We start from the raw sequence: 27,699 nt of genomic DNA, 5'->3' as shown, positions 1-27,699 counted from the left end.
TTGCTCACGCTCTGGACTCCGTATGACCTGCCTCAGTTCGTCCCTGACAACGTCGACGATAGATAGTGCAGTTGGTGTCTGAGGTGTCTTCAACTTGTTGAGCTCTTCTCTGATCACTGACCGGATGAGCACCCGCAGGGCTTCAAGGTCATTCGGCACGCGTCCAGAGAAGGCATGTGTTATGTACTGACGTCACATGTACATTTCATCGCTTATCACCCACGCAAGTAGCGGTGGCCTTATCACGAGTTTCACTCATGCTATAAAAGGAGTGTGCGTCAATAAACCTACGTTCATTTCACCACTGGGCGTCCGACTGATTTACTACATTGGCGACGAGGATGGGATTGGCGACGAGGCGGACCGGCCCGGCGAGGCCGCCGTTAAAGAAGGCGGAATGGCTGTCGGCAAGATCGGCGAGTATCGTCTTGGCACGGGCGCGTCTTGGGATGAGTACGTCGAGCGGTTGGAAATGTTTTGCGACGCGAACAAGATAACAACGGACGAGCAGAAAAGAGCAGTTCTGCTGAGTTGTTGCGGCGAAGCAGCGTACGGGCTCATCGTAACCCTGGTGAAGCCAGTAAGACCGACCATGGCAAGCTACGACGAAATCAAGACGGCCGTTCGCAAGCACCTGCATCCGAGGCCTTCCGAGCTGCACGCAAGGTTTTTGTTCTACAGGAGTGTCACAAAAGAGCGCGTAATTCAAGCGCGCGCCGAGTGTCGCGCAAGCCAGCGAAAGAACACGCCGGTCCCGCGGCAACTTCAACAGAGGGGGAGAGCGCATACGCCTCAATAGGGTGCCTCGATGCCAGCGCCGCCGTTCAGGGTGGTGCCAACCTTTGACCGCCCCCGCGCCGCCGCTTTCTCGCTGCGACGCCATATTGTGTCACAGCGAGCCGTTGCGCTTGCTTGGTGCCGGTGCTGAGTTCGAGGCACAGTGCGCGCGGATGCTTCGCGGACGCTTCTACTTGCTAGACAGTGTTCAGCCGCATGACTGACAAGCTATCAAGTGCATCGTGTCGACATGACGGGCTGTTGTGTTCCCAAGTGCGCCGGATCGACGCGTAAAGGACTGCGTTGTTTTCGCTTCCCCCGGGACCCAGAGCGACGGAAGAGATGGGAAGCCCAAGTAAAGCGCGATCACTGGAAGGCAACGGATAACTCCTGCATTTGCGAGGTAAGTGTCAAGAATGTTTAGACTACCGCACCGTGTTTTTCATTTAAATAAGAAAGTATTCTCTGATCCTCGCTCACGTACCTACGTTCGCTCACGAACTAAGTAAGCACTGCACCGATGCTGTCTGAGTAGCGTATGGTTTGCGAGCGCGCGTCGCATAGGCTTTTTTCGTTTTGATGGGCGCAGTCTGTACCCTTATTTTAAGGATTGACGAAGATGCTTAGCCGCGAAGTAGTCTTACATTAGCTACGAATCGTCACGTAAGCCACCTATTTTCCTTTTTCACGGGAAGCACACATCGTGTGTGTCTCTTGTTTCTTTTTTTTTTTCTTTTTTCGGTACTGGTTATTTGGGACTAAAGAACGCAGTGCTTCGGCCGGGGAGAGCGGCTGTTTTGTACGTGGTAAGCGAAACATTGTGATTTTCTCTGATTTCTCAGGAGATATCTTGCGGACCTCAGGGTGTTACGTTACATAGCTGATTTTTTAGACTTGTACATATTTGTAGCGTGGTGATCGTAAGCCGATGGTCATTCGTGCTCATTCCCGATCGTAGTGGGTACTGTGACGGTCTTTAAATGCCTGTGCACGGTATGCCCAGGTGTAGTAGAGTTAAGGGGCATCATGGGACCAAAATGTTTCGGCGCTTTCTGGCATGGTGTCTGTTGTAGCCTGTGCATTTCTTCGAAACGTGTGAAGCGAGGTAATACAGCATTGCTTCTGCTAAAATTTATTTTTAAGCACTCTCTGTTCTCAGTTCTCTGTTCTCAGTTCTCACAGTTCTCTGTATTTACAAGGCAACTTTTCATATCAATAATCACTTTTGTCGTTTTACCTGTACTTAGAAACACTTTGAAGAGGACCAGTACGAGGGAAATCGACAGGATGGGCGCCGTCTGTTAAAGTCAACAGCCCTACATCATCATGGACTATATTTTCGAAGTGAAAAACATTGCTAATCTGTATTTGACTGTCTTAGTTTCATTTACGGTTTTTGTACGTGATATGTATGCAGTGTTGTTTATTTTTTCAATGTAGTTATCAGTGTTCTAATGGTTATTTATGAAATGTTCTGTACTCGCCATCGATGTGTTTGGCTGATGCGACGTATTCGATGGTAGCTGATGTATGTATTCTGGCTGGATATCTTGATTAATATTACCCGCGGTTGCGTTTTCTTGTTTGCATTCTTGTTTTCGATTTATATTGTGTGTAATAAGGTTGATGTACTCACTTGAACCCCCCCTCCCCCCATGTAATGAATAAAAAAAAAAACAAAAAAAAACTCTCACTATCCCGAATTGTGTGTCGAGCCTACCTTGCGAATTAATTTTTTTATCTCGTCTTTCAACATAACCTTCAGGCGCCACACAGTACATATAATTTTTCATGTACATATCTCTTTCATGATTGATTGTACTAGACATTATAAGTAAATGTATTTTGTGCATCGTTTGATTTCTTGTGTATACTACGCAAGATTGACACAGACAAGTTACGTTACATTTTTCTCTACAGCACTAACTAAACCTAATTTTCACATCGCAGTTATTTTTACACCAGCTTAATCCTGTCAGCACACAGTTTTGTGGGCAAAAAAGCAAAAATTGCGCGTAGATATCGTCAAATAATTGCAACGAACGCGAAGAGCACGCGCAACGAAAGGGAAACTAACCGCCGTGCGCGAGTGGCTGGCTACGGTAAAGGAGGCGTGACGTGTAAACCAAAATACAACAGCGAAAAAGAAAAACTTCCACACACAGGGGGTCGCAAACCTTATATACCAAGCATCGAAGCGCAAAAAAAAATAGTGCGTATTTTAAACATACACACGACATATTAAATGTGATTGAATTAGGCAACTTGGGGAATGTTCCCGGCGCCATACATTTACGTCTTCGACCTTCGACGAGTTAACGGCTATTGGTTATAAAGATATGCAGGTGGGACACCGATAAAAAAAATCCTCATCAAGGCAAAGCACTTGGAAGCGCGCCGCGAGTAACACTTTATCAACGCAAGCGTAGCTGAGTCTCAGCTCGTGTGACACAATATGGCGGCGCCAGCGGGGTTGTCTCCACCCTGGACGGCGGCGCTGGGCATCGAGGCACCCTACGCCTCAAGCAACAACGCTAACAACGGCGCCGAAACGTCTGGAACTTGGAAGAGACTCGACGGAGCGACGTTAACCGGAGAGAGAGAGAGAGAAGACACGCGCGCGCCGAGACACCTTCTCACCCGGCGAGTCGAGAGAGATAACTACAGCGTGAGCGCGCGCGCCAACAGCATGAGTCATCATCACCCCTCCTCGAGAATGTTCCGAAAGCAGCGGTCGAAGGTACGAGAAAAGAGTAGAAGCTTCCCAAGCTTTGGCCGTGCTACGGAATCACAACTCCGATCGAATGTTCGAGAAGGACCGTCGACGGCTATATAAACGCCGTGCGAGCATTGTCAGTTAGGAATCCAGGAGTCCAGTGAGGAATTCAGGAGTTGAGTCCGCACCGTGAAGTGATGTAACGTGAAGACCAAGCGTCTGCGGAAGAAGGGGATTCCCCGGCAAGCTAGTCGACGAGTTCTTCGAGCGTCTGCATTTCCGGAAGAAGTTCCTTCTTCGAGATTTGCCCCCAAGTTACGCCGAGATCGTCCGACTCCAAGACCAACCAGCACGGTGAATACGATTGGACACTTAGTGTTCCTATTTATTTTGTACTTTACGTGTTGGACTCTTAGTGCTTGTCGTGAATTATTTTCTTGTGTTTAATACCCATCTGAGTTGTATTGTGTTGTGTCTAGCCTAAGTGTGCAAGTGTGTGTGTAACTGCCTTGTGTGAAGAATATATTTTGTTGTGTTTTGACAACTCTGGGCTCTGACTCGGTCTTTGGACAGCAACCGGCGTTCGCTGGCGCACCAGAGGGCCCATTCTTAATTGTCCTTGCTTTCGTGGGATTATTTTCGGAAGCTGATAAGTCGGCTTTGGAATTTATTCCGGCGTCTGCGCCTCGTTCACCGGGGTCTGTGACAAGGAGAAGCCAGGCGGCTGATGAATCGGTGGCAGACTACGTCACGGCTCTGCGGAAGCTAACGGAAGACTGCGGTTTTGGTGACAAGCAACTACCGCTGGACGTCATGATGCGAGATCGTTTCGTGTGCGGCATCAAGAATGAAGCAGTCCAGCAGAGACTTCTCGCCGAGCCCAACCTTACGTTCCAGGTCGCGTACGAAATGGCCGTGACAGCTGAGGCTACAGCAAAGCAGCAGCGAGACATACGCAACCAGGGACGAGACGAGACAAAAGACAGCCAGGGCCTAATTCAAGCAACTCGCACGAAGCAAGACACCGCAGCGGAAGGGTCCAGTTGCTATCGCTGCAACGGTAAGCACGCTCCGCATTTATGCAGTTTTAGAAAGGCGGCATGTTTCAAGTGCAAGAAAATCGGACACATTGCGAAAGCCTGTCGTTCGAAAGACGAAGTTAGAAAGTTTCAAAGAAAAACTTCACACGAGCAGAAGAAAAAAGAGAGTAAAAGCAAGGGCGCCTACGAAATGACCGAATTATTTTCCCTCTGCGAGGTGAATGAGCAAGAAGAAAAATTCATGGTTGAAGTACAGATTGAAGGGCAGAATGTACCCATGGAAATTGATTCTGGAGCATCGTGCTCAATTGTGAGTGAAGAAACGTTTCGCTCTATCGAGGGAAAGCAAAGTAAAATACCCCTTCGAGAGTCAAGCACAACGCTCGTAACCTGGTCAAAAGAGGCGTTGCCTGTAGTTGGTCGCGCAAGTGTTGTGGTGGAATTCAAGGGTCGGACGGCAAAGCTGCCTTTGTTGGTAGTGAAGAGAAGCGGTAACAGTTTGCTTGGGCGGAACTGGTTTAGGCCGTTGGGCATTGGGCTGCATGGAATTCAGCAACTGAATGTTGAAGACGTCACTTCACGATTTTCTGAGGTGTTTCGCAGTGACCTTCCTGGCTTCAATGGACCGCCAGTGCACATCGAACTGAAAGACGACGCCAAACCTACGTTCATTTCACCACTGGGCGTCCGACTGATTTACTACATTGGCGACGAGGCGGACCGGCCCGGCGAGGCCGCCGTTAAAGAAGGCGGGATGGCTGTCGGCAAGATCGGCGAGTATCGTCTTGGCACGGGCGCGTCTTGGGATGAGTACGTCGAGCGGTTGGAAATGTACATGTGACGTCAGTACATAACAGCATGGGCAGGTGCACAGCTTGCCTCCCGGTTCTATTGCCGAGCCCGCTGTTCCAGCGTCTTTTCGATGGTCGTTGCTTCGGCTCTGAACTCTGCGACGGTGCGCGGTGGGTTGCGGACGAGAACTGCGAAGAGTTCTTGCTTTACCCCACGCATGAGATGGCGGAGCTTCTTATCTTCACTCATGGTGGGATCAGCACGCTTGAACAGGCGGGACATGTCCTCGATGTACATCGCCACGTTCTCGTTCGTGAGCTGGTTCCTAGCTTGAAGGGCAATTTCCGCCTTTTCTTTACGATCCCTGCTGGCGTATGTTGCTAGCAGTTGTCGTCTAAATTCCTCCCAAGAGGACAAAGAGGGTTCGTGGTTCTCATACCACGTTCTTGCGAAGTCCTCCAAAGCGAAATATACGTTACGGAGCTTCTGTCTCTCATTCCATTCATTAAAGCTTGCCACTCTCTCGAACAGTTCCAACCAGTTTTCCACGTCTTCGAACGAGTCGCCATGGAATGTTGGCGGCTTGCGAGGTTGGCTTACGACCAGCTGTGCCGGTGTTACCTGGCTAGTCATTGTGGCGGCGTCCGTTGTCCGAGTTTCCCTTGGCGTGAAGAGAAGAGGGCCGAATTCGGGCGAGTCACCTCGAAGACGGCGGCTGGTCCACTGGTGCACAGGTGTCAGTTCCACGGGATGGACTCGCTGGTGGTCGGGGCTATGCTGACTTTCGATCGTGGGGCTTCGACTCATACCCAGCACCTCCACCAGAAATGTAACGATGTTGAGGAACACAGGTTAAGAAAACAACGATATTTAATAAGGGCGAACCTGTGCCCACGACTAAAGGTTACTGCGGTCGTGAAGAATGCCCGGCAGTCGCGTTCTGAAACTGGCATTCCACCGTCTTCTTCTTTCTTCTCGAGTCCTGCCTCGTGCGCGTGGCGCATGCGAGCCCGGTCCAACCGGGTGCTCGTGCCACGAAGAACGCTGCCTGTTGTTGCTGAACAACACCACGGTACGGCGTGCACAGTGTCCAATACGAAGCGCGCGCAACTTGAATGTGGCCAAGTTGTCGCGGCAATATATATATGTGTGTATATATGATTTTTCTTCTGTGATGTGTGAAACGATGTATAACTTATCTACGCGCAACTACTCACTTTTCATTTAGTGCTTCTCATGCGTGTATTCTTGCAAATTGTGCATTTTTGTATTGTCAAAAACACGCGGCAGCTCCACGCTGCCCATGTGTTGTGATCATAGGGGACATGCAGGGTGTTTTTGTAAGCTGCACTTGCAGGCTTATCTTCCCTGCCTCCCCCAATCTGTTCGAAATAAAGATTATTATTATTATACAGCCTCCGCCCTTTAAAAAGTATCTTCTCGACGCTAAAAACACAAAAGCGAAAACAAAACAACATCAACAAAGAAACAAAGTCCCTAAGTTCGTCAGCAGGCATAGAAAGGGTTAAGACAAACCGCGTTGATGACTTCAGGTCGTGCGCGGCGCCGCTGTGGTCGAAAAATGCCGTCTGGCACGACCTCACAGTCCAGCGTGCCAATACGGCGGGTGATCTTGTAGGGTCCGAAATAGCGACGTAACAGTTTCTCGCTAAGTCCTCGTCGGCGTAGCGGAGTCCAGACCCAAACACGGTCGCCGGGCTGGTACTCGAGGTAGCGTCGTCGAAGATTGCAGTATCTGCCGTCGGTCCTCTGCTGGTTCTTGATGCGCAAGCGGACGAGCTGTCGACCTTCTTAGGCACGCTGCAAGTAGGTGGCAACGTCGAGATTTTCTGCGTCAGTGACGTCCGGTAGCATGGCGTCAAGCGTCGTTGCCGGCAGGGGCGTAGCAGGGGGGGGGGGGGGGGTTCAACCCCCCCCCCCCCTTACCCACCTTTTGTTCTTGTCGCTTCGCGCTGACATAATTCATGAAACCGGTGCTACTATCACAATTTCATTCCTGGGCGCTTCCGTTTGGATTGGTAATTTACAGCGAATCATGTCTGCATATGGAAAAAACTGTCACGGTGTTTGTCAATGCTTTGACATTCTGTGAAGTTTTGGGCGATAATGTGGCGGCCGCATTCTGAAGCAACAAATGCGCAACAAATGAAGCAACGAATGCGGCAGCCGCATTTTAGATGATGGCGAAAACGCTCGAGGCCTGTTTACTTAGATTTAGGTGCACGTTGAAGACCCCAGGTGGTCGAAATCTCCGGTATACATTTCCCCCGCTTCCCTTCAGGTGCCGGTTAGGCCGCGCTCGCGCAGGATCTTAGTCTGCGCGAGAAACGTCTCTTGTTAGCGATTGCGCCGCTACGGAAAGCTGGTAATTACTGTTGTGTTGTTGAATCCCAAACCAGCAATTAAGGAAGGCTGGTAGTTGCTGTTTTGTTGTGGAATCCCAAACCAGCATTGTACACACGAAGGGGTTGATGACCGCAGTGAAATTCCACTGACTCGCAACAGAATGCACGAAACAGACAGCCGACAAGCATGAATTACTGCTGTGCGCAGAAGAGCGTAAGTAAACTCTTGTTGCAGGCGCTGACAGTTCTCGTCGGAGTTCACGCGTCCTGAGAAATTGATTATGTGCACTATGCACTGAACAAGACCGGAGTTCATTCCTGCATAACTAGTACACCAATCAGTCGAGATTCTGTGAGGTACAAGGCCGCTTCCTGTTTGCACCGGCGTAAGTGAAGCAGAAATGAGTTGCACGCACTACTTAAAATGCGTACGCATGCCATATCTATGCTGTGCGGTGAAATATTCTGTACAATTCTGAATCTGTTGACGTAAAGGCAAATGACGGCTGCACGCTCGCACACAGCGGAAGACACAGCGGCCCATGCACTTGCCGCAGGAAATGCAACCCTCTCGATCGTATGAGGGAGCAGGGCGACGAAAGCTTCGAAAAAAAAGCCTTACGCGTTTTTGCGCGTATTTAAGTTTTCATCATCATCATCATCAACTTGTTTATTTCACCACGAGATACACAAGGTGAAAAGGGGGAGCCGGAAAAAAAGCCGAAATTTCTTCGGCTTGACAGAGCTCCGGTCTCCCAGACAGGCACGGTAGCGGCTGGTGTACCAATATAATCACGTATAAAATGTTGATATACGAGTATTCTAAGCACAAGTATATGCAGATACTTTCATGTTATTGTATAGAAACTATAGTTATAATACAGTTGTGTGAATTGACTCGCAGTATACAATCACAATCTGTTATCTTGCATATTATGGTTTGACACAAACTCAATCGCATATAGCATAAGAAATATATATATACATATATATACACATACATATACACATATATATACACACATATACATATATATACACACATATACATATATATATATATATATATATATATATATACATATATATACATACACATATGTACAGGCGCTCTCAGAATAATTCGGAACGCCGGACACGCAGCAGCGCGCCGGCGGAGTATGCGCGCAGAAAAGTAGTACCATGGTCTACGCGTGCGCGGTCTCCCTAGCAAGCAAACGTTGCTCCGTATTGCACCTAGATTCGCGTTGTGTTGCTACAAAACGGTGCCCTATGTGTCCCTTAGCGTTTTGATAAGGGGCGCTGGGTGGGTGGTGTCTGTGACAAGCCGCGTGTGCGGATGCACGCGCGTTGGAGCAGAAGCCGTCGTGCGTGCGTGTTCGTGTGCTTGGATGACTTTTTTCTTTTGCAACTTTGCTTCCTATTTATCATATGATCAGATTATTTCCGGTAGGCGACTGTGACTAACGCTCGCAAAGGACGGTGGTTTCATGTGACGAAACCGTGAACATATCGGTGGCCATATTGATAAAGAGATACGAATATATTTGAACCATGCCAGTGACACGAAGTTCACCTTTTTCCTATCGAGGCAGCATGCCGAAAAGAGTACCGATCGATGTGCGGAGAAGAATAACTGAGCTCTGGTTACAAGAGAAATTTCAGCGCGAGATATGCCACCTAACAGGGAAGTCTTTAAGCGCTGTCAACCGCATTATCCAGGCATACAGGGATCAAGACGGCCGACTATGAGATGCACCACGATCCAGAAGACACAGATGCACGTCGGAAGAATGCGACCTTATCATTGTTGCTGCAGCAGTCGCCGATCCTTTTCGGAGCGCCGGCCAGATTAAGGCAGCACTGAACCTGCAAGCCAGTGAGGAGACAATCAGAAGGCGCATGCGAGAAGCTGGACTTCGTGGATTTGTCGCGGCGCAAAAGTCACACCTGACAGATCGACAGAAAGCCCAACGCCTCCAATTTGCCAGGGCATATGAGCACTGGACTAGAGAAGAATGGACGCAAGTGATATTCTCGGATGAATCGACATTTACGTCGCGGTGGGATCAAGAGCTCCGCGTATGAAGACCATAGAACTGCAGGCATTTTATTTTCTTTTTGATCTTTGCCACACCAAATCTTCCGGCGCGCAAAAGGGTTTCATCTAGAAAGACCAATATTTATTTTTTCTCATCGTGTAGGTACGAACCCGGGTATGTTTCTGAGACCTACAGTAGCGGCCGCTGTGCTGTCAACGTGTGGGGAGCAATCAGCAAAGAGGGCCTCGGCCCGCTAGTCCGGCTGTCCCCATCGTTCACAGCTGACGCCTACTGTGAAATTCTGGACTACCACCTGGTGCCATACGCTCTGGACGGGCCATTTAAAGATGGCTACTACTTCTTCCAGCATGACCGGAGCTCGGTGCACACCGCCAGAGCTGTGCAAAATCTGCTTCAAGAGCGTGCCGTTTGTGTCCTTGACTGGCCTCCGAAAGGTGCAGACTTGAATCCGATAGAGAATGTGTGGGGCGCAATGAAGGAAAGTTTGTCCCACATGAATCTGGGAAGTGCCAGTGCTGACGAGCTCTGGCTCGCCATTACCCGAGAGTGGAAGCGCCTTAGTGAGAAGAAGGACTTCGTAGAAGCGCTCTACAAGTCTATGCCACGCCGGCTACAAGCTGCAGTTCGCGTGGGCGGCGCATTCACGCGATATTAAAGCTGAGATTAACAATCGATTCTTTCGTTTTTTATGGGAAAATAAACCCAATGTTCTTCCTGATATTTATTTCTGTTTATTTTACATTCCACTCGCACAGCCTCTCTTTCGTAGCGTTGTAGTCTACCGCCGAGCAAAAGAAAATAGCTGTCTGCGCCAACAAATAAAGACATGGGATCAAAATGTAAGAATACTCGCTACCAAACAGCCAGATTCCGTAATTGATTGGTGCACAAATATGCGCAGACGTCCTAATGTGACGCTCAAATCAAAGATTGTGGTGTCGTGTAGAGCTTAAGATAGCATCTTTTCGATGGAGGCGAAAATGCCCGAGGGCCGTGTGCTTAGATTTAGGTGCACGTCGATGAGCCCAGGTGGTCGAAATTTCTGTAGCCCTTCACTACGGTATCTCTCAATTTCGTGGTTTTGGGGCGTTAATCCCGAACAATTACGATTTTAGTAGCCATGCAGTCACTTCGTCTGCATGAAATTGGACTTGACGAACATGACGCGTTATTTAATTTCGTGAACTGTTTTACTACCGCGATCACCGACACACCTGTAAGGGAGCGGTCGTGTAATAGTCCAAATTGAACTCTTATTACCGAGCTAGTAGTACCATGGACTGAAAGATAACTAAGTAGGAACTAATATTTCGTAGAACAGACAGACATGGTTGAAAAGAAGGCAGGGATGACCTTGTGCCCTTGCCGCTTCAACCTCAAGTAGTATACCAGAATGAATGCAGATAATGACGAGAACACGCCGCAAGGAATCGAATTGAGGCGCGCAGTACGATACAGGGCCTGGTACGTCCAGCCCATCTTGTCATAATACTAAAGGGCACCTAGCGCTACCCATTTGGTGCAAGACAACGCCAATCGAGATGCACTAGGGAGCGAAACTAGCTCGCTAGGGAGGCCGCGCATGCGCACACCTTGCGTGCATTTATCCGCCGGTGCGCTCCGCCGGCGAGCGGCTGCGTGCTCGTTGTTCCGAATTATTCTGGGAGCGCCTGTACACTCACATATACATGTATAACAAGTTTCACAGAACTATACAATAAACACAAGTTACCATCAGGAAACGTTCTTTTTTTTTAGAAATCGTTTTACATACTTGTAAATACATCTGCGCATCTATGTTAAAAAATAGAAAAAGATAATCTGCATAGGCTGCTGCTTTCGCGACAGATACCCGGCAACGTAGCCTAGGGCGTCATCACATCCTAGAAGTTTAGAAGCGCGAAGACGCCCTTTGCAGCATCCAGTTCACAACGCAAGCCCTGCCGCGCGGCCCGGGCACAATCGCTGCAGCGGAAACCTGGATGCTGGGGTTCATAGTTAAAAGTCTGAACGTATAAACACAACGAGAGTACATCATAAGCCCTGCGGAACTGTTACAGCATTTAACAATACACATCTATAAGAACAGATCCAATATTTTAGTTTTGTTTAGAGATAACACATCAACATTTTGTTGGTTGAAATAGTTGAGCAGGGGAGGTAGTGTATGTTTAAGGCGTTGACAGCCATAATTGGTACGCGAGAAAGGGATCTGCCATGGTGCCTGGTGACGATATGAATGTGTACTTCTACTTTCTTGTAAAGTTGCCAGGGTTAGGAATGAATCGAGTCTTCCCAACATAGCATTTCTATAGCTTAGTAATGTTTTGAACTTATATATGTCACGAACTCTAATTATTCTATTTTGTTGGAAAAGCTCTTGCGTGTGTTATTTATTTATTTATTTATTTACACAATACTGCAGGCAGCAATGCTGCCCAAGCAGGAGAGGGTTTACAAAAGAACATTTTTTAGTAGTTTTTCAAATGAAACATAAGATGTGCATTCAACAACAAATTCCGGTAAATGATTCCATTCTTCGCTCGTAAGTGGAAAAAATGATTTCTGAAAGATATTAGTGCGGGCAAAGTACGACTGGACTACTTTAGAATGAAAAATACGTGCCGACCTGTGTGGAGCAGGGGTAATATATGTGGCATTTGCTAAACCAGTTTGATTATGAAACAATGAGTAAAAAAATTTCAGCCTGGCGATTTTACGGCGCACATGGAGCGGATCCAGTCCAAGTTGGCCTAACATACCAGAAACTGACGACGAAGTTTTGTAGTCAGAGCAAATAAACCGTGCAGCCAGGCGCTGAATTCTTTCAAGTTTATCAATTTCCTTATTACAGTATGGGTCCCACACTATGGAAGCATACTCTAGGACTGGGCGAACGAGGGAAAGATAAGCTTGCAGCTTGACATATGAAGGTGACTTCTTTAGCTTTCTACGTAGAAAGCAAAGTTTTTTGAATGCTTTGTTGCATATGTTGTCAATATGGGTGTCCCATTTGAGGTTACTGTTAATTGTTATGCCTAAGTATTTCACAGAGGTAATAGATTCGAGGTTCCGATTGCCAATGTGGTAAGTATAAAGTAGCGGTTTTCGTTTCAATGTTATTGTCATTGACACTGTTTTGGAAAAGTTTATTTGCATTCCTCTGTCGTCGCACCAGTCCGCGAGTTTACAAAGATTACGGTTAAGTGTATCCTGGCATGAAGAACTCTTGACAGAAGAATAAATGACACAATCATCAGCAAACAATTTCACCTTGACATTAGGATCCACATTTTTAGCAATATCATTTACATAGATAAGAAACAGCAGGGGTCCCAGCACTGACCCCTGTGGTACACCGGATAAGACAGGCAGGCTATTAGATTTCACACCATCAATTTCCACAAACTGAACACGATTTTCTAAGTAAACCTGAATCCAATGAACTATGTTTTCTGGTAGTCCGAGTGAATTAAGAATTTCAATTAAATTTGCATGTGGCACATGGTCAAATGCCTTTGACAAGTCTAGAAATATTGCGTCAATCTGCAGGCGGTCATCTATGGCACTGGCAAAGTCGTGTACGATAGATAACAATTGAGTTGAGGTTGAGAACTTCCTACGAAAGCCATGCTGAAAATCTACAAAAAAGTTATTCGCTTCCAAGTGGTTGGATATGTGATTAGCGATAATATGCTCCAAGAGCTTACAACATGTGCTTATGAGGGATATAGGTCTGTAGTTGTTAGGAATAAGATTATCACCTGATTTAAACACCGGTATTACTTTGGCCGTGAGCCAGTCTTTTGGTACTGAGCTCTGTTTAAGGGATGCATTAAAAATAATGTATAAGAATTCAGAAGTCAGTTCGGAGTAGCGACGAAGAAAGTTGTTAGGCAAACCATCCGCTCCAGGCGATTTTTTTACGTCAATATCAAGCAGCATGGAAAGAATGCCTTCGCGACTAATTGAAATGTCAGGAATTGATTGAGATGCAGATGGTGTATTTGATTTATCATGGGCGCTGAGAACTGAAGGTATAGTGAATGCTTTATAAAATGTGTCATTTAATTCATTGACGATATCATTAAGATTAGAATTCACGCTATTGTTTATTCTTAGCTGCTGAACACTTCGATTAGAGTCGGACAAGAAACGCCAAAACTTGTCTGGGGAGTTTTTTAAGAATGTAATCATAGTCTGGTTATGGAATTTATCACGGGCGTTACGTAGTTTGATGAGTAAAGCATCTCTTAAGGAGCGGAGTTCGGTATTCTGAGCTAGCTTATACTTGCGTTTGCGCTTTATTCTACGTTTGAGATGAATGATTTCACGGGTGATCCAAGGGTTATGACGTTTAGTTTTCTTTCTACGCTTTGGTACGAATTTATCAATACAATACTTAACAACAGTGTTAAACTTGTCCCAGAGAAACGTGACGTCGTCATCGCGTTTCAATTCATCAAGGGAAAGATGTAAGCAATCCAAGATGGATTCGTCATCAGCCGATGAAAAATCCAAAAAGGACTGCGTGATAGGTGTAACTTGGAAGCATTTTTGTATTTCCAAGTCCACATGTACAAGCTTGTGGTCAGCTATACCTTCAGTCAGGATAACAATAGGATTTTCCGACAAGCCTTTCATAAATACAAGATCAAGAATCGATTGGGTCATGTTTGTGACACGTGTGGGATGTAGTACAACCTGTTTAAGATCATGAGAGAACATAGAATCAAGAAGGACGTGTGCACTGTCAGCATCTTGAGAGCCAGAGATTGATAGCTGTTCCCAATCAACACTAGGTAGATTGAAGTCACCGGCCATCAAAAATTTATGATTAGGTCGGAGCATGCGCTCTAGGTAGACGGCAAGAGATTCCACGAATGACACTGGGCTTTTGGGAGGCCTGTACACGACACCGACTAAAATTGGAAACTCATGATATTTAACTTCACACCAGATGCTTTCGTGCTGGGGTATGTTTGGAAGCTGGACACAATTTATTTCCCTTTTTACGATCAAGGCAACGCCCCCTCCTCGCCCAGTGCGGTCGCGTCTAATTATCTTGTGGGATGGGGGAATTATTTCGGAATCATTTATCTCTGGTGTCAGCCAAGTTTCTGTGACTGCCAAAATGTGTGGGTCATAGAGGATGAGGATATCTTCTAATTCGTTTGACTTATTGGCAAGACTTCTTGCATTAAGCAAGATAAAACGGAGCGTATCTCTTTGCAATCAAGGACCAGCTCTAGGCAAGTTGGTCCGATGTAGCATAACAGGCTGCGAGGTGGCCTCATCCCAAACGTAAAGGGTATCATCTACCCGAAGCCGCTCATAGTCAAGGGAAACTTTATGGCCTTTGGCTTTAAACTGTTTGCCATGTTGCCATAGTTTAGAACGTTTCTTTAAAGTAGCCGCACAAAAGTCGTGGCTAATAGAAATAGTTGAGCCTTTCAGTTTGAATGAATTATGAAGGACACGCAATTTCTCATTGTAATCAAAGAAGTTCATTATGACTGGTCTAGGTTTATCAGGCCGTTTTTTTCCTATTCGATGCACCCTTTCAACGGTACTGACCGATAATCCCAGCTTTACGCGGATTAGGTCTTCAGTAATTGCGTGCTTTAAGCTGATAGGACTCTCGCGATCAGACTCAGGAAGGCCAAAAACAACTAAATTGCGGCGCCGACTTCTGTCTTCGAAATCGTCTAATTTCTTTTGTTGCGCAGTGATCACTTTCTTTAGAGATGTAACCTCAGTTTTTAATTGGCTGATTGCTTCGGTATGCTGCGCGAGCACTTTTAGCGTATCATTTAGTTCCGTGAAACGGGCGCTCATCGATTTTTCGAGAGCAAAATGCGACGTAGCTAGTTTATCAATAGATGCTTGTAAGGATGAGGACATATCGGAAAGAAGAAGCTTAATCTCATCCCTAGAAGGTCCGGGATTTTGTTCAATATCACCAGCAAGCAACAGCAAAAGCACACCCCATGCGTCATCAAGTAAAGAAAGGCACTGTTCAGGGCACGGCAGTATGATAATACACCTATTATCACTACGAAAGCAGCGATAGGAATAATAAGAACGAACCTGTACAAAGAACATAAGGCGGTTCATGGCTGCATCTGCGGTAGTCCCGCCGTGCCCTCTGAAGGTGTGCTTGAGTTGCCCAGGTATTTGTACTGTGAGCGGTGGCGCTGAAGGTCGGGGCTGATGAGCGGATTGCGTCACCAAGCCTCGGTTGATATCAGCAGCCACGTGGTCGACGAGAATAATTCTGTCATCGGAACTGCAGGATGAATTGAGCGATGGTGCGCACAGGATTGAAGTGGACAGCGTGACCTGTACAAAGAACATAAGGCGGTTCATGGCTGCATCTGCGGTGGTCCCGCCGTGCCCGTTTGCTATCGACGTTTGCTATCGCCCGAATCGCTTTCTTTTGAAGTATTTCCAGTATTTTAATATTTTGCGCGGTAGTGTTACCCCATATAAGGGAACAGTAACTGAGGTGTGAATGGAAAAGAGCATGATAAATGAGACGCTTAACTTTAAAAGGTAATGAACTTCGATTCCGATTTAACACACCAACAACTTTTCGTACCTTTGAGCAAACATGACTAACGTGTTCATTCCAGGACATCTGCGCTGTGAATATTACGCCTAGGGTTTTTATGGATGACGTAATGTTAATTTTATACGGACCCAACACAATATTATCTGGCAATGTAGTAGAACTTCCCGGAGCATGAAAAATAACGCATTTTGTTTTGGTTCCATTGAGGATGAGGCCGTTTGCCTTAGACCATGCTCCAAGTCCATAACAAACGGAGCTTGCTATAGGGGTTATTTCTTTTAAATCTTTACCTGTGAAGAAAACAGAGCAGTCATCTGCATACGCGATAAATTTACACATATCACTTACTTGTACAATATCATTAATGTAATACAGGAAAAGTATCGGGCCAAGGATGCTACCTTGGGGCACACCCGCTGTCAAAGGTTTTATCTGCGATCTGTTCTCATTAATTTCAACAAACTGATGTCGGCTTTCTAAATAAGATCGGATAAGTTCAAGTGTTATTCCTCGGAAGCCGTATTTTTCCAGCTTTATCAGCAGCAATTTATGGTTCACTCTATCAAATGCTTTGCTGTAGTCTAAGTATAACCCTAAAGTCAGAAGTTTTTTTTCAATGTTCTCTAGAATAAGGTCCTTCTGTATACTTAAGGCGGTTTCCGTAGACCGCTTTTTCCTAAACCCGTGTTGACAGTCGGTTAGCAAGCTATGTTTTTGGGAAAAATTATCAATACGAAAGTTGACTATTTTTTCGAGTCCCTTTGATAGCACCGGAAGTATAGAAACCGGTCGATAATTTCCAGTATTATTTTTGTCCCCTCCTTTATGAATAACTATAACTCTTGCTACCTGCATATTGCGCGGGAAAACTCCAGTTGACAGGGAAATATTAAAAATGTGCATTACTGCAGGTGCAAGTAAGTCTATGACGTACTTAATTGGCCTAATTTCTAAATCATCTACGTCTCGGTTATGGCTGTTTTTCAAGGATGAAAATGTTGTAATCACCTCAGGGATGCTAGTAGGCTTTAGGAATAAAGATTCTCTTAATGAAGTTGTATGCATTGTATCTTGAATGTCGTGATCTCCGCATCCTACTTTGACAAAGAAATTGTTAAAATGGTTCGCAAGTTCTGTACCACCTACAAAAGCGCCATCAATATTCAACGTATCTGTTCGTGTATCGACTGGCTTCCGATTTAGTGATTCGTTAATTTTTTTCCATACTTTGTCGCTTCTGCGCATACATTCACTGTTAAATATACGGCTGTAGTAGTCATTTTTCGCCTTTTCTTTTTCTTTGTTCAATTTATTCCTAAACTGTTTATATTCTTTCCACTTTGACAATTCCTTCGACTTGATAAAAGACTGATAAAGCTTATTTTTTTCGTTGATTTGCCTAACGAATTCCTTCGATATCCATGGCTTGCGCGACTTTCTTCGAATCCGATAGTTTTCAAGCGGAAATGATTTGTAATATATCGTTTTGAGTTTGCTCATAAACTTATCGTATGACTCATTGGCATCTTCAAGGGCAAAAGTATCACTCCAGTCTATTTCGCGCACGGCTTCTCTGAATTTGTCTAACGTTTGAGCCGATATCTTGCGGTACGTTGTCTTTTCAGTGCACGCACGTTTAATGGAGCCTTTACGTTCTAGAAAAAGATATATAGGCATATGATCGCTGATATCACAGCTTATGACTCCCGATGCCGTGCTATCGATAGTCGAGTTTATTATGAAAGTGTCTAGTAATGATGACGTAGTGACGGTTACACGCGTCGGTGACCTGATGATGCTGCAGAAGTCATTGCACTCCAGGATAGATCCAAACTGCACAGTAGGTGCTGAATTAGTCATCATGTCAATGTTGAAGTCCCCGCCCAGTGTAAGCAGATAGCCATTTTCATTTACGTATGACAGAAGGTTATCTAAAAACTCAAAAAAAGCAGAGTGGCTGGCATTAGGGGGTCGATACAAAACCGCAAATACTGTCTTTTCTTTCTTTATGCATAAAACTTCATAATTTTCGGTAGCTGTGCTATATTCCCTAAGAATATCATACCCTGTTAGAGAAGTTAAAATTGCAACGCCGCCACCTCTGCTTCCCCTGCGGTTCACGAAGAAATGCTCGTATCCTTGAAGTACATAATGTTCTGAGTCATCATTGTACCAAGTTTCGGTAAACATCAGTACGTCAAATTTTAGGTTACATGATTCGATTAGCACAGTGACTTCATCCTTTTTGTTCAACAGTGACCTTGCGTTTAGGTGCATGATTGTAAGCAGCTTTGCTTCGCTGCTAATATTGTGTCTCGTAATAATTTCCTCAGGAATCACACAGCCTGAAGGCGCCATCTCTACTTCAGGTACGAATGTGTCAAAGTTTCTGTTTGTTAAACGCTTGTGATTTTGTTCAGGTCGCTTTCACGCCTGATGCGAACGACAGGTGAAGTCTCTGTGCGACGTGCATGAATAATGCCATTCTTCGTCCAGACAAATTTCCAGCTGTGTTCACGTTTGCGTGCTATTGCCAACCCTAACATTTTCTTCACTTCGGGACAAAGGTGTTCATTTACAAACACAGGAGATTCAGTGGGCAAGCCGAGGGATGCATTTGTTAGCCTTTTCTTGCGTGACTTCTGAAGCACTTCGTCTCGTTTGTCACGGCGTTGAAACTGAACAATTATATTTGTCTGATTTTCCTTTTTTGTACGAACTCTGTGGCAAACTTCAATGTCCCCGCGTGCTATAGGCTCGCCAACCACCTCACCAATTTTCTTTAGCACTTCAACCAGATTTTCGTTTGGTTTCTCGACTATTCCTTTTATTTAAAGATTTCGATTACGCGAGTACTGCTCCGACTGCAATTGGCTCGATTGGCAATCTGCCAAGTTCTTCCCCAGCGTAGAAACTTTGTGCTGTAGTAGTTCGTTTTCTTTCCTCAGCTCATTATTTTCACTTAACGTTACCAGCAACTTTTCATTTGTATCATCAAGGCTCTTGCTGAAGAAATCCATGCTTTTCTTCATGTCATCAATTTCAGTGCGCAAGTTTCTCTCTTCGGATCGAATGCTTCGCTCTAGCGCTTCTTTCATTTGTTTCCACTCATTTCTCATTTCATCTTTGAAATCATGTAGCATTCTTGAAACTTAAAAAAAATTAAATTATGGGGTTTTACGTGCCAAAACCAGTTCTGATTATGAGGCACGCCGTAGTGGGGGACTCCGGAAATTTGGACCACCTGGGGTTCTTTAACGTGCACCTAAATCTAAGTACACGGGTGTTTTCGCATTTCGCCCCCATCGAAATGCGGCCGCCGTGGCCGGGATTCGATCCCGCGACCTCGTGCTCAGCAGCCCAACACCATAGCCACTGAGCAACCGCGGCGGGTATTCTTGAAACTTCCTTGTTCATATTACACACTAGTCGTAACGCAAAGACCACGTACACTCAAGATCGGGCAGCAGTGGCAGCTATTTAAAACTACAATTTGTATTCTGAAATGCGATGAGTGCACCACTAACCTGCAAAACACAGAAGTAATGGTTCAGCTTGTGCCTAGGAAGCCGCCACTGCTGCCGTATGCGATCCCCGGTAAGATGGCAGGCTTTATATGTCCAGATGGCCACGTGGTCTCGGAAATCACGTGGTCCCGGAACCAGTTTCCTCCAGGTGTTTTCGAAGATTGTGCTTGCCTCCTTTCGGGCGGTCGATGACAAGGGCACGTGTATGATGATCTGCAGTATATCTAGCTGCTCGGTGAAACTGCAAAACACAGAAGTAATGGTTCAGCTTGTGCCTAGGAAGCCGCCACTGCTGCCGTATGCGATCCCCGGTAAGATGGCAGGCTTTATGTGTCCAGATGGCCACGTGGTCTCGGAAATCACGTGGTCCCGGAACCAGTTGCCTCCAGGTGTTTTCGAAGATTGTGCTTGCCTCCTTTCGGGCGGTCGATGACAAGGGCACGTGTATGATGACCTGCAGTATATCTAGCTGCTCGGTGAAACTGCAAAACACAGAAGTAATGGTTCAGCTTGTGCCTAGGAAGCCGCCACTGCTGCCGTATGCCACTACTGCCGTATGCCTTTTCTAGCGCAAAGACGCAGCGAACAAGCTATTGCTATGGGAGTAGGTAAAGCCTGGTAACACGTGCATTTTCACGCGTATAGCCGTCCTTGACTTGTGACTTGGCCCCGACGAGGACGACGCCATCTACGCTTAACGGAAATTAACAATTAATGATGTCTTCTCCGATTGCACGGGTGGTCTCAATGATGCGTTTTCGAAGACTGGTCCATTCAGTGGCGCGATGAGAGACCGTTGCTCCAAACACCCAGAGTACCTGTCGTACTTACTGTATTTACTGTGCTTACTTTACCTTTTACTTAATTTCTTCACAAGCACACGCACACGCGAGGGGGGGGGGGGGGCGGTCCCATGTCTTGGATATACATGTATAGAGTCTGCTTAAACTACCGATATTTATTATCGATCACGTGACGTAGAGGGAAGCGGAAGCTTGCCCCCCCCCCATGGTCGGGCCGGTGAACCCCCCGCCCCCCGAAAGACATTGCTGGCGACGCCCCTGGTTGCCGGGTTCCTTCAGTAGAACAAGTTGAACGGCGCCAAGTGCGTAATTTCTTGCAAGGCGAAGGTCACGTGCGGAAGGATGGCATCCCACGTCTTGCGTTCGACGTCGACGTACATTGCCAGCAAGTCGGCGATGGTCTTGCTTAGGCGCTCGGTGAGGCCATTCGTCTGCGGGTGGTAGGCGGTGGTCTGGCGATGGCTTGTCTGGCTGTATCGCAGGATGGCTTGAGTTAGTTCTGCCGTAAAGTCCGTGCCTCTGTCGGTGATGAGGACTTCTGGGGCACCGTGACGCAGGAGGATGTTCTCAATGAAGAATCGGGCTACCTCGGCGGCACTGCCTTTCGGCAAGGCTTTTGTTTCGGCGTAGTGGGTGAAGTAGTCTGTAGCTACGATGATCCATTTATTCCCGGACGTCGACGTCGGAAAAGGCCCCAGTAAGTCCATCCCAATCTGCTGGAACGGTCGGCGAGGTGGCTCGATCGGCTGTAGAAGTCCGGCTGGCCTTGTCGGCGGTGTTTAGAGTCGCTGACAGTCTCGTCATGTCCTTGTAATGGGTGACATCGGCAGAGAGGCGAGGCCAGTAGTATTTTTCTTGTATCCTCGCGAGCGTGCGGGAAAAACCGACGTGTCCAGCCGTTGGGTCGTCATGGAGAGCTTGCAGTACCTCTGGACGCAATGCTGAGGGTAGCACGAGGAGGTAGTTGGCTCGGAGAGGCGAGAAGTTCTTCTTTAGGAGAATGTCGTTTTGCAAGAAAAACGACGCCAATCCTCGCCTGAACACCTTCGGCACAATGACGGTCTTGCCTTCCAGGAAATCTACAAGGCTCCTTAGTTCCGGGTCGGCTCGCTGTTGTTCGGCGAATTCGTCGGCACTGATGGGTCCGACGAAAGTGTCGTTATCATGGCGGTCCTGTGGCGGCGGCTCGACGGGGGCGCGAGACAAGCAGTCGGCGTCAGAGTGCTTTCGCCCGCATTTGTAAACGACGGTGATGTCGAATTCTTGAAGTCTCAGACTCCCTCGTGCGAGGCGACCTGAAGGATCCTTCAAGTTAGCTAGCCAACACAAGGCGTGGTGGTCGCTCACAACTTTGAAAGGTCTGCCATGGAGGTAGGGGCGAAACTTTGATGTAGCCCAGATGATGGCAAGACACTCCTTTTTTGTTTTGGAATAATTTTATTCCGCCTTCGATAGGACCGGCTAGCGTAACTTACAACCCTTTCTAGTCAGTCAGTCCTCTGCACAAGCACGGCGCCGAGTCCTACACTGCTTGCATCGGTGTGGACGTCGGTATCGGCTTTTTCGTCGAAATGCGCAAGAATGGGTGGCGATTGCAGGCGTCGCTTCAGTTCTTCAAATGCTTCGACTTGCGGCGTCTCCCACTTGAAGTCGACGTCGGCTTCAGTGAGGTACGTCAGTGGCTCGGCGATCCGTGAAAAGTCCTTGACGAAGCGCCTGTTTCAAATACTTTTGCTGTACTAAAACAACATATGTTATTTTGTTACTACTTCACAATTTATTAGCTCGTTCATGGTGACCCTACCAACCAATGATTCTGGTGCAAGACTTGGCAAGACTGCGCAAACCAGCTATTATGTCTTGCGGATTGGGGTTGCTCACTAGAACGCGGCAGTTTCATCTGTTTTTTTTTTAATTTCCTTGCGTGTTTGTTCAAAGTGTGGCGTGCGCCTCACTTCAAAATTTGCGTTGCCTAGCACTCGGCATTCATTGGCGAAAGTTGGGAGTACAGGTTTCTTGTTATCGTGCAAGTTCACGGCTACCGAATCCGACGCGCTGTGTCTCGTCGGGACAATAAATGCGGAACGCTCCGCGAAGAAACGTCGCGCGATGTTCGTTCACAGGCTCTGAGTGTCCGACGGGAAGCAAAATTAGTAAGTTTAATGTTTTCTAAGTGATAATGTGGGGCAATGTTCCTTGTCTGATAACTGTGGGATATGAATACATGTTGTCGCACGGAATCGCGAATGATTCTGTGAAAAGGTTTCGCGTACGTTGCAATACATTGCGACTGTGTGCTGGCCATAGTACTTTTCATCCATTGAAACATGTTTTCTTTGGTCAGTTATATTGGTTGCATTCTTCGAGACGAATAAAAGCGAAGTTTTTTTGTAACCTCTTCGGAACTGTCATTTATTTCCATCCAATTTTGCTCACCTTCCTTAGGCTCCTACTGGAGCAATTGCCGTCAATAACAGCCTAATTATGATGACATTAAGGCATACGCCGCTCTATTGTTTAATGACACGCTGGCGCTTCAACTGAGGCGAGTCGCAAGCTCGCCTCAGCCTCAAAAAAAAAAAAAATAAATAAACTGCTGGCGTAGCGATCGAAATGCCGGACGCTGAAGAAATTCAAACATTCGCGCCAAGCAGCCAAAGATCTTGACGTCACTGCCATTTCCGGTTGTGACGTCACTTTTTATTGTTTGTCGTTTGCTTGCTGTTTCTGATTCTGAATGGCTGAAGGAATGTGCCGTGAGGAGCGTCACAGGAAGGGTCGTTTCTTAAACGGCAATTTAACGTTGCGTGACGTTGGGCTGGGCCACCATCGCAGAGGTATTTTGAGAACAGTAAAACAGAATATTGGTGTAGGACCATCTCGTCTGTTCTATGAAGGTACTTGGCTTTGTGGGCTTTACACTGATGGCAAGACTGGACATATCGCTGGACGTCATCTTTCATGTGTTTTCACCGGAGACGCTGAGGAATCTTGCCATAAGTTCGCCAGTACCTATCATGCCCACCAGAGTCCGGGTAGTCATGCTAAAGTTCCAAGATTCAAGGTACCATTGTTTTCGGGACTACCAATTTTCCATTGTGGAACTCTAGTGCTTCAGTTCCCTCCCACAGCAAGGTTGCGCTGATACATTCTTGATCTGGGTTTCTGCATGTATCGAAAGTACGTATGCATCCTTGAGGTGTTCCCCAGCTCTGTGATGGACCACGAACTGCTGGACTTCACTCGCCCACCTCACGGTTTTTGCTCTAGGCTCTGCGAGGTTAACGATGTGAGTTAAGGCTTGGTGATTAGTGAAGCGCGTGAGGCTCCAGGCCTGAAGATACGCCTGCAGTCCTAAGGGCTCCAAGGTACGCCAACACTCCTAATGGCTGTACGCCTGCAGCGTGCAGTCATTGGGACTGCCAAAGGTTCTTTCTTCGTAGTCATGTAATTGAGTTGCACTTTCAAAAATGTATACGTATGTTGCCGGCTCCCTGGAGCTGTGCACCTGTGTCGTAATGAGAAGCTTCGGTGTTCAGCTCGAAGGGCAACTTGAAGTGTGGAAGCGTCAGAATCGGATCAGACGAAATGATACCCACAATTCTTTGATAAACGGAATCACACTCTGCTGTCAACCGAAATGGCACATAATCCTTGGTCATTTCTGTGAGGCACTTTGTCGCATAATGTGTAATGAATGACTGAAAATGCTGCTCGAAGCCGAGAAATACGCACAAAGAGTGTGGGTCATAAGGTTTCTGCATTTTTGAGATTATTTCTACTGATTCCTGCGTTGTTGTCTTTGTTTAGCCATAAAACACCCTACCTAGGAACATAAATTTACTTTGGAGGTGGAGCGTTGTGGCCCCACCCCACTCCGCCGTAGTATTTCTGAAACAGCCTATTTTCACTGCAAATTTCTTTCTCCACTGCGATAAAAAGTGGTTCAGGACCCCTTTAAAAGGGAACACTCCCATAATGTCAAACACGGTGACAACGGGCATCTCGCCGCGCAGAGCAAAAAGTGCACCTGCATTCCAAGATTTCATAGCTGAACCATTGTAGCCCGCAATCGTGATTAATGGGCAAGGCTTATTATCGAGCCCATGTCAATAAGTGACGAAATAGAAATATGTGTGAGTATAGCGTCCCTAGGAGACACAATCTCTCCAATGTTATTCACTGCATGCTTAGAAGTATTCAAGCTTTTAGACTGGGAAGGCTTAGGAGTGAGGATCAACGGCGAATATTTCAGAAACCTTCGGTTTGCAGATGACATTATCCTATTCAGCAAAAATGGGGACGAATTACAGCAAATCATTGAGGACCTTAACCGAGAAAGTGTAAGAGTGGGGTTGAAGAATAATATGCAGAATACAAACATCATGTTCAGTAGCCTGGCTAGGGAACAATAATTCAGGATCGCCCGTTAGCCTCTAGAGTCTGCAAAGGAGTACTTTAATCTAGTTCAATTAGTCACAGGGGACCCTGATCACGAGAAAGAAATTTGCAGAATAAAATTGGGCTGGAGTGTATACGGCAGGCATTGCCAAATCCTGACTGGGAGCTTATAACTGTCGTTGAATGAAAAGTGTACAGTCATTGCATTCTACCGGTACTAATGTATGGGGCAGAAACTTTTATGTTAACAAAGACGCTCGAGAACATGTTAAGGACCGCACAAAGAGCGTTAAACCGAAAAATGTTAGGCCTAACGTTAAGAGACTGGAAGAGAGCGGTGTGGCTCAGAGAGCAAACGGGGATAGCCGATATTCTAGTTGACATTAAGAGGAAAAAATGGAGATGGGCAGGCCATGTAATGCGTAGGATGGATTACCGATGGACCATTAGAGTTACAGAATGGATACCAAGCGAAGGGAAGCGCAGTTGAGGACGGCAGAAAACTAGGTGGGGTGATGAAGTTAGGAAATTTGCAGGCGCAAGTTGGGATCAGCTAGCGCAAGACAGGGATAATTGGAGATCACAGGGAGATGCCTTCGTCCTGCAGTGGACATAAATATAGGCTGATGATGATGATGATAGCGTCCCTCACGTTGACAGAAAAGGAACTACGGCTTTTGGATGCGTAGTGAGTGCAGTGCGCGTGTAAAATGTCTCACGTGTAAGTGTATAAATGTGCTGACCCAATTTTCGAATAAACAAGTTGAAAGTTGCGCTATGTGTGTCTCGTCTTTTAAGCGTATTTCCACTATCGTCATGTCAAACCAATGCGCCCATATATGTGTAGCGAATAACTTAGTGGTTCAACCCTACGTGGATGGAGATGCTATCCATTTACGTTTTTTTGCGGACCACAGTGACTGGGACTTTGTGTGCAATAAAATTTAGTGCTAGGAAAGACAAATCATTTGTATTCGTCTTTTCAATCGGTAAATTTTCAAGATGTATCAATACCAAGTTGCTCAGTTCTCTCTGCTATGCATAAAATTCGTCCCATCACGAGACCGCTCGTTTTATATGCGTAAGCATTCTTACCCAACGAGAAAAACCGTCCGTTCAGCCGTTCTGACTGCTTTCAAGACAGCGCCCGCAGCAGCGAGCCTTGGTGCGTAAAACCCCTATATAAGAAAAGTACCGCCATCTACTCTTTCCTCCGCCGCCTCCTCTCCTAAAGCGCTTGCTTTTTTCTTTACTTTTTGCTTGCGAAAGCCAAGTCGACGGTGGCGCACCTAGAAAGTCTACGTTGAAGCTTTCAGGCCGAGCGCGCGCCGTCGCCGCCGCCGGCGACTGCGGCTGCGCAGAGGACTTTCACCATGGCTCTGAGGCGGAAAAAAAGAAAATTTAAAGAAGTGAAAAGCGCGCGCTATCATCGTCCAATCGGAGATACGGGAGAGAGCGAAGAGGCGTTTATCAAAGGATGGCGGTACTTTTCTTATATAGGGATTTTATTGGTGCGGCCTTCATGGCGAGCTACGCGGCGAGAACACGAAGCTGTCAGCACTGAGCCCCCATCGCCGATCGCTTTCAAGATTGGGGCCCTTCTCTCTTCAACGCCAATTCAGCGGTGAGAACACAAACTAGAATATCAGCAGTTCGCGTTTTCTGGCGCCATTGCACATCGCGTTCAAGATACAGCCCTCCCTTCCGCGCCAGACGCTGCCTGAGTGCGGTTCATAATGGTTTGACGCGGATGGGTAAGGCGCTAAAGAGCGATAACAGATTATAATAATCAGAACATCGAACGGCCCTGATTTTTCGGCCCGGCCCGCTTTACAAAGCCTGAGCCCAGCCCGGGCGTACATGACCGAGAGCAGCCCGGCCCGGGCCTGTGGTTCCAAGCCCGTGCCCGACCCGGACCCATGTTACTGAGCCCGGGCACGGCCCGGGCCCGGGCGTTCATTACTATGCTTAGCTATGGCCCGCGTATGCATGAACAGGCCCGGCCTGTAAGAAAAAACAATATTTTATTTACTGACACATTGTACCTTATCTGTCAGCCTTACCTTCTCGAGGTTTAATCAGCTGCAGTATATAAGCAAGAAAAGGTCGAAATCTTTGTTTCTCCCACGGGAACATCAGTAATCCGGCCCATTGCCTGTGCTGCTATTTTTCCGCTGGTGCGCATGCACTTACCTTGATTTGTACGATATGGTTCTATTATGTTATTCTATGAATACAGGGTGTTTCATTTTAGCTGAACCAAAATTTTAAAAATTGCCTGTGGCAGATAGCACAATTATAATCCTTGATCTAAACTACTCGATGAGGACGTTATTACTTCCACGAGAAAACAAAACGCCTAATTGAAGAATTAACGTAATTACGCTAATTAATTTTTAATTAATTATTTTACGGCACATCTTTCAATCTACGAATTATAGCCGCTGAGTTCCCAAGGCGTATCCACTTGGAACGAATTCTCAGGACTAAACCAGTTTCGTGATAATAATTTTCATAGTGTCTGGCAAAATCAATCAAATCAAATCAATTTATTCTCCACTTTACATGCTGGACGGTTATTTTGGATTAAAAGCTACATGCGTGACCCAAAAGACCAGGCAAGCTTGACGTGACCCAAAA

General features: G+C 46.6%; 1 protein-coding gene across 1 annotated transcript; it reads left to right on the top strand.

Moving 5' to 3' along the window:
- Positions 1 to 397: 397 nt before the first annotated feature.
- On the top strand, positions 398 to 10,409 carry LOC125945832 (uncharacterized). The gene is made up of 3 exons (XM_049668140.1): positions 398 to 696; positions 4,204 to 5,364; positions 9,896 to 10,409. Exons 1-3 carry the CDS (start codon positions 398 to 400, stop codon positions 10,407 to 10,409), a joined length of 1,974 nt encoding a protein of 657 aa, XP_049524097.1.
- Positions 10,410 to 27,699: the final 17,290 nt, after the last annotated feature.

Source organism: Dermacentor silvarum, chromosome 5, assembly GCF_013339745.2.
Source record: "Dermacentor silvarum isolate Dsil-2018 chromosome 5, BIME_Dsil_1.4, whole genome shotgun sequence".
NCBI lineage: Eukaryota > Metazoa > Arthropoda > Arachnida > Ixodida > Ixodidae > Dermacentor > Dermacentor silvarum.
Note: the sequence above shows the minus strand (reverse complement) of the source record. Positions and strands in the feature narration are given on the sequence as shown.

Coding starts and splice junctions, on each gene's coding strand:
- LOC125945832 (XM_049668140.1), top strand. CDS start 398: ATGGCTGTCGGCAAGATCGGCGAGTATCGTCTTGGCACGGGCGCGTCT. Junction 697..4,203: donor TACAGGAGTGTCACAAAAGA/GCGCGTAATTCA, acceptor GTCTGTGACAAG/GAGAAGCCAGGCGGCTGATG. Junction 5,365..9,895: donor TACGTCGAGCGGTTGGAAAT/GTACATGTGACG, acceptor CTCATCGTGTAG/GTACGAACCCGGGTATGTTT.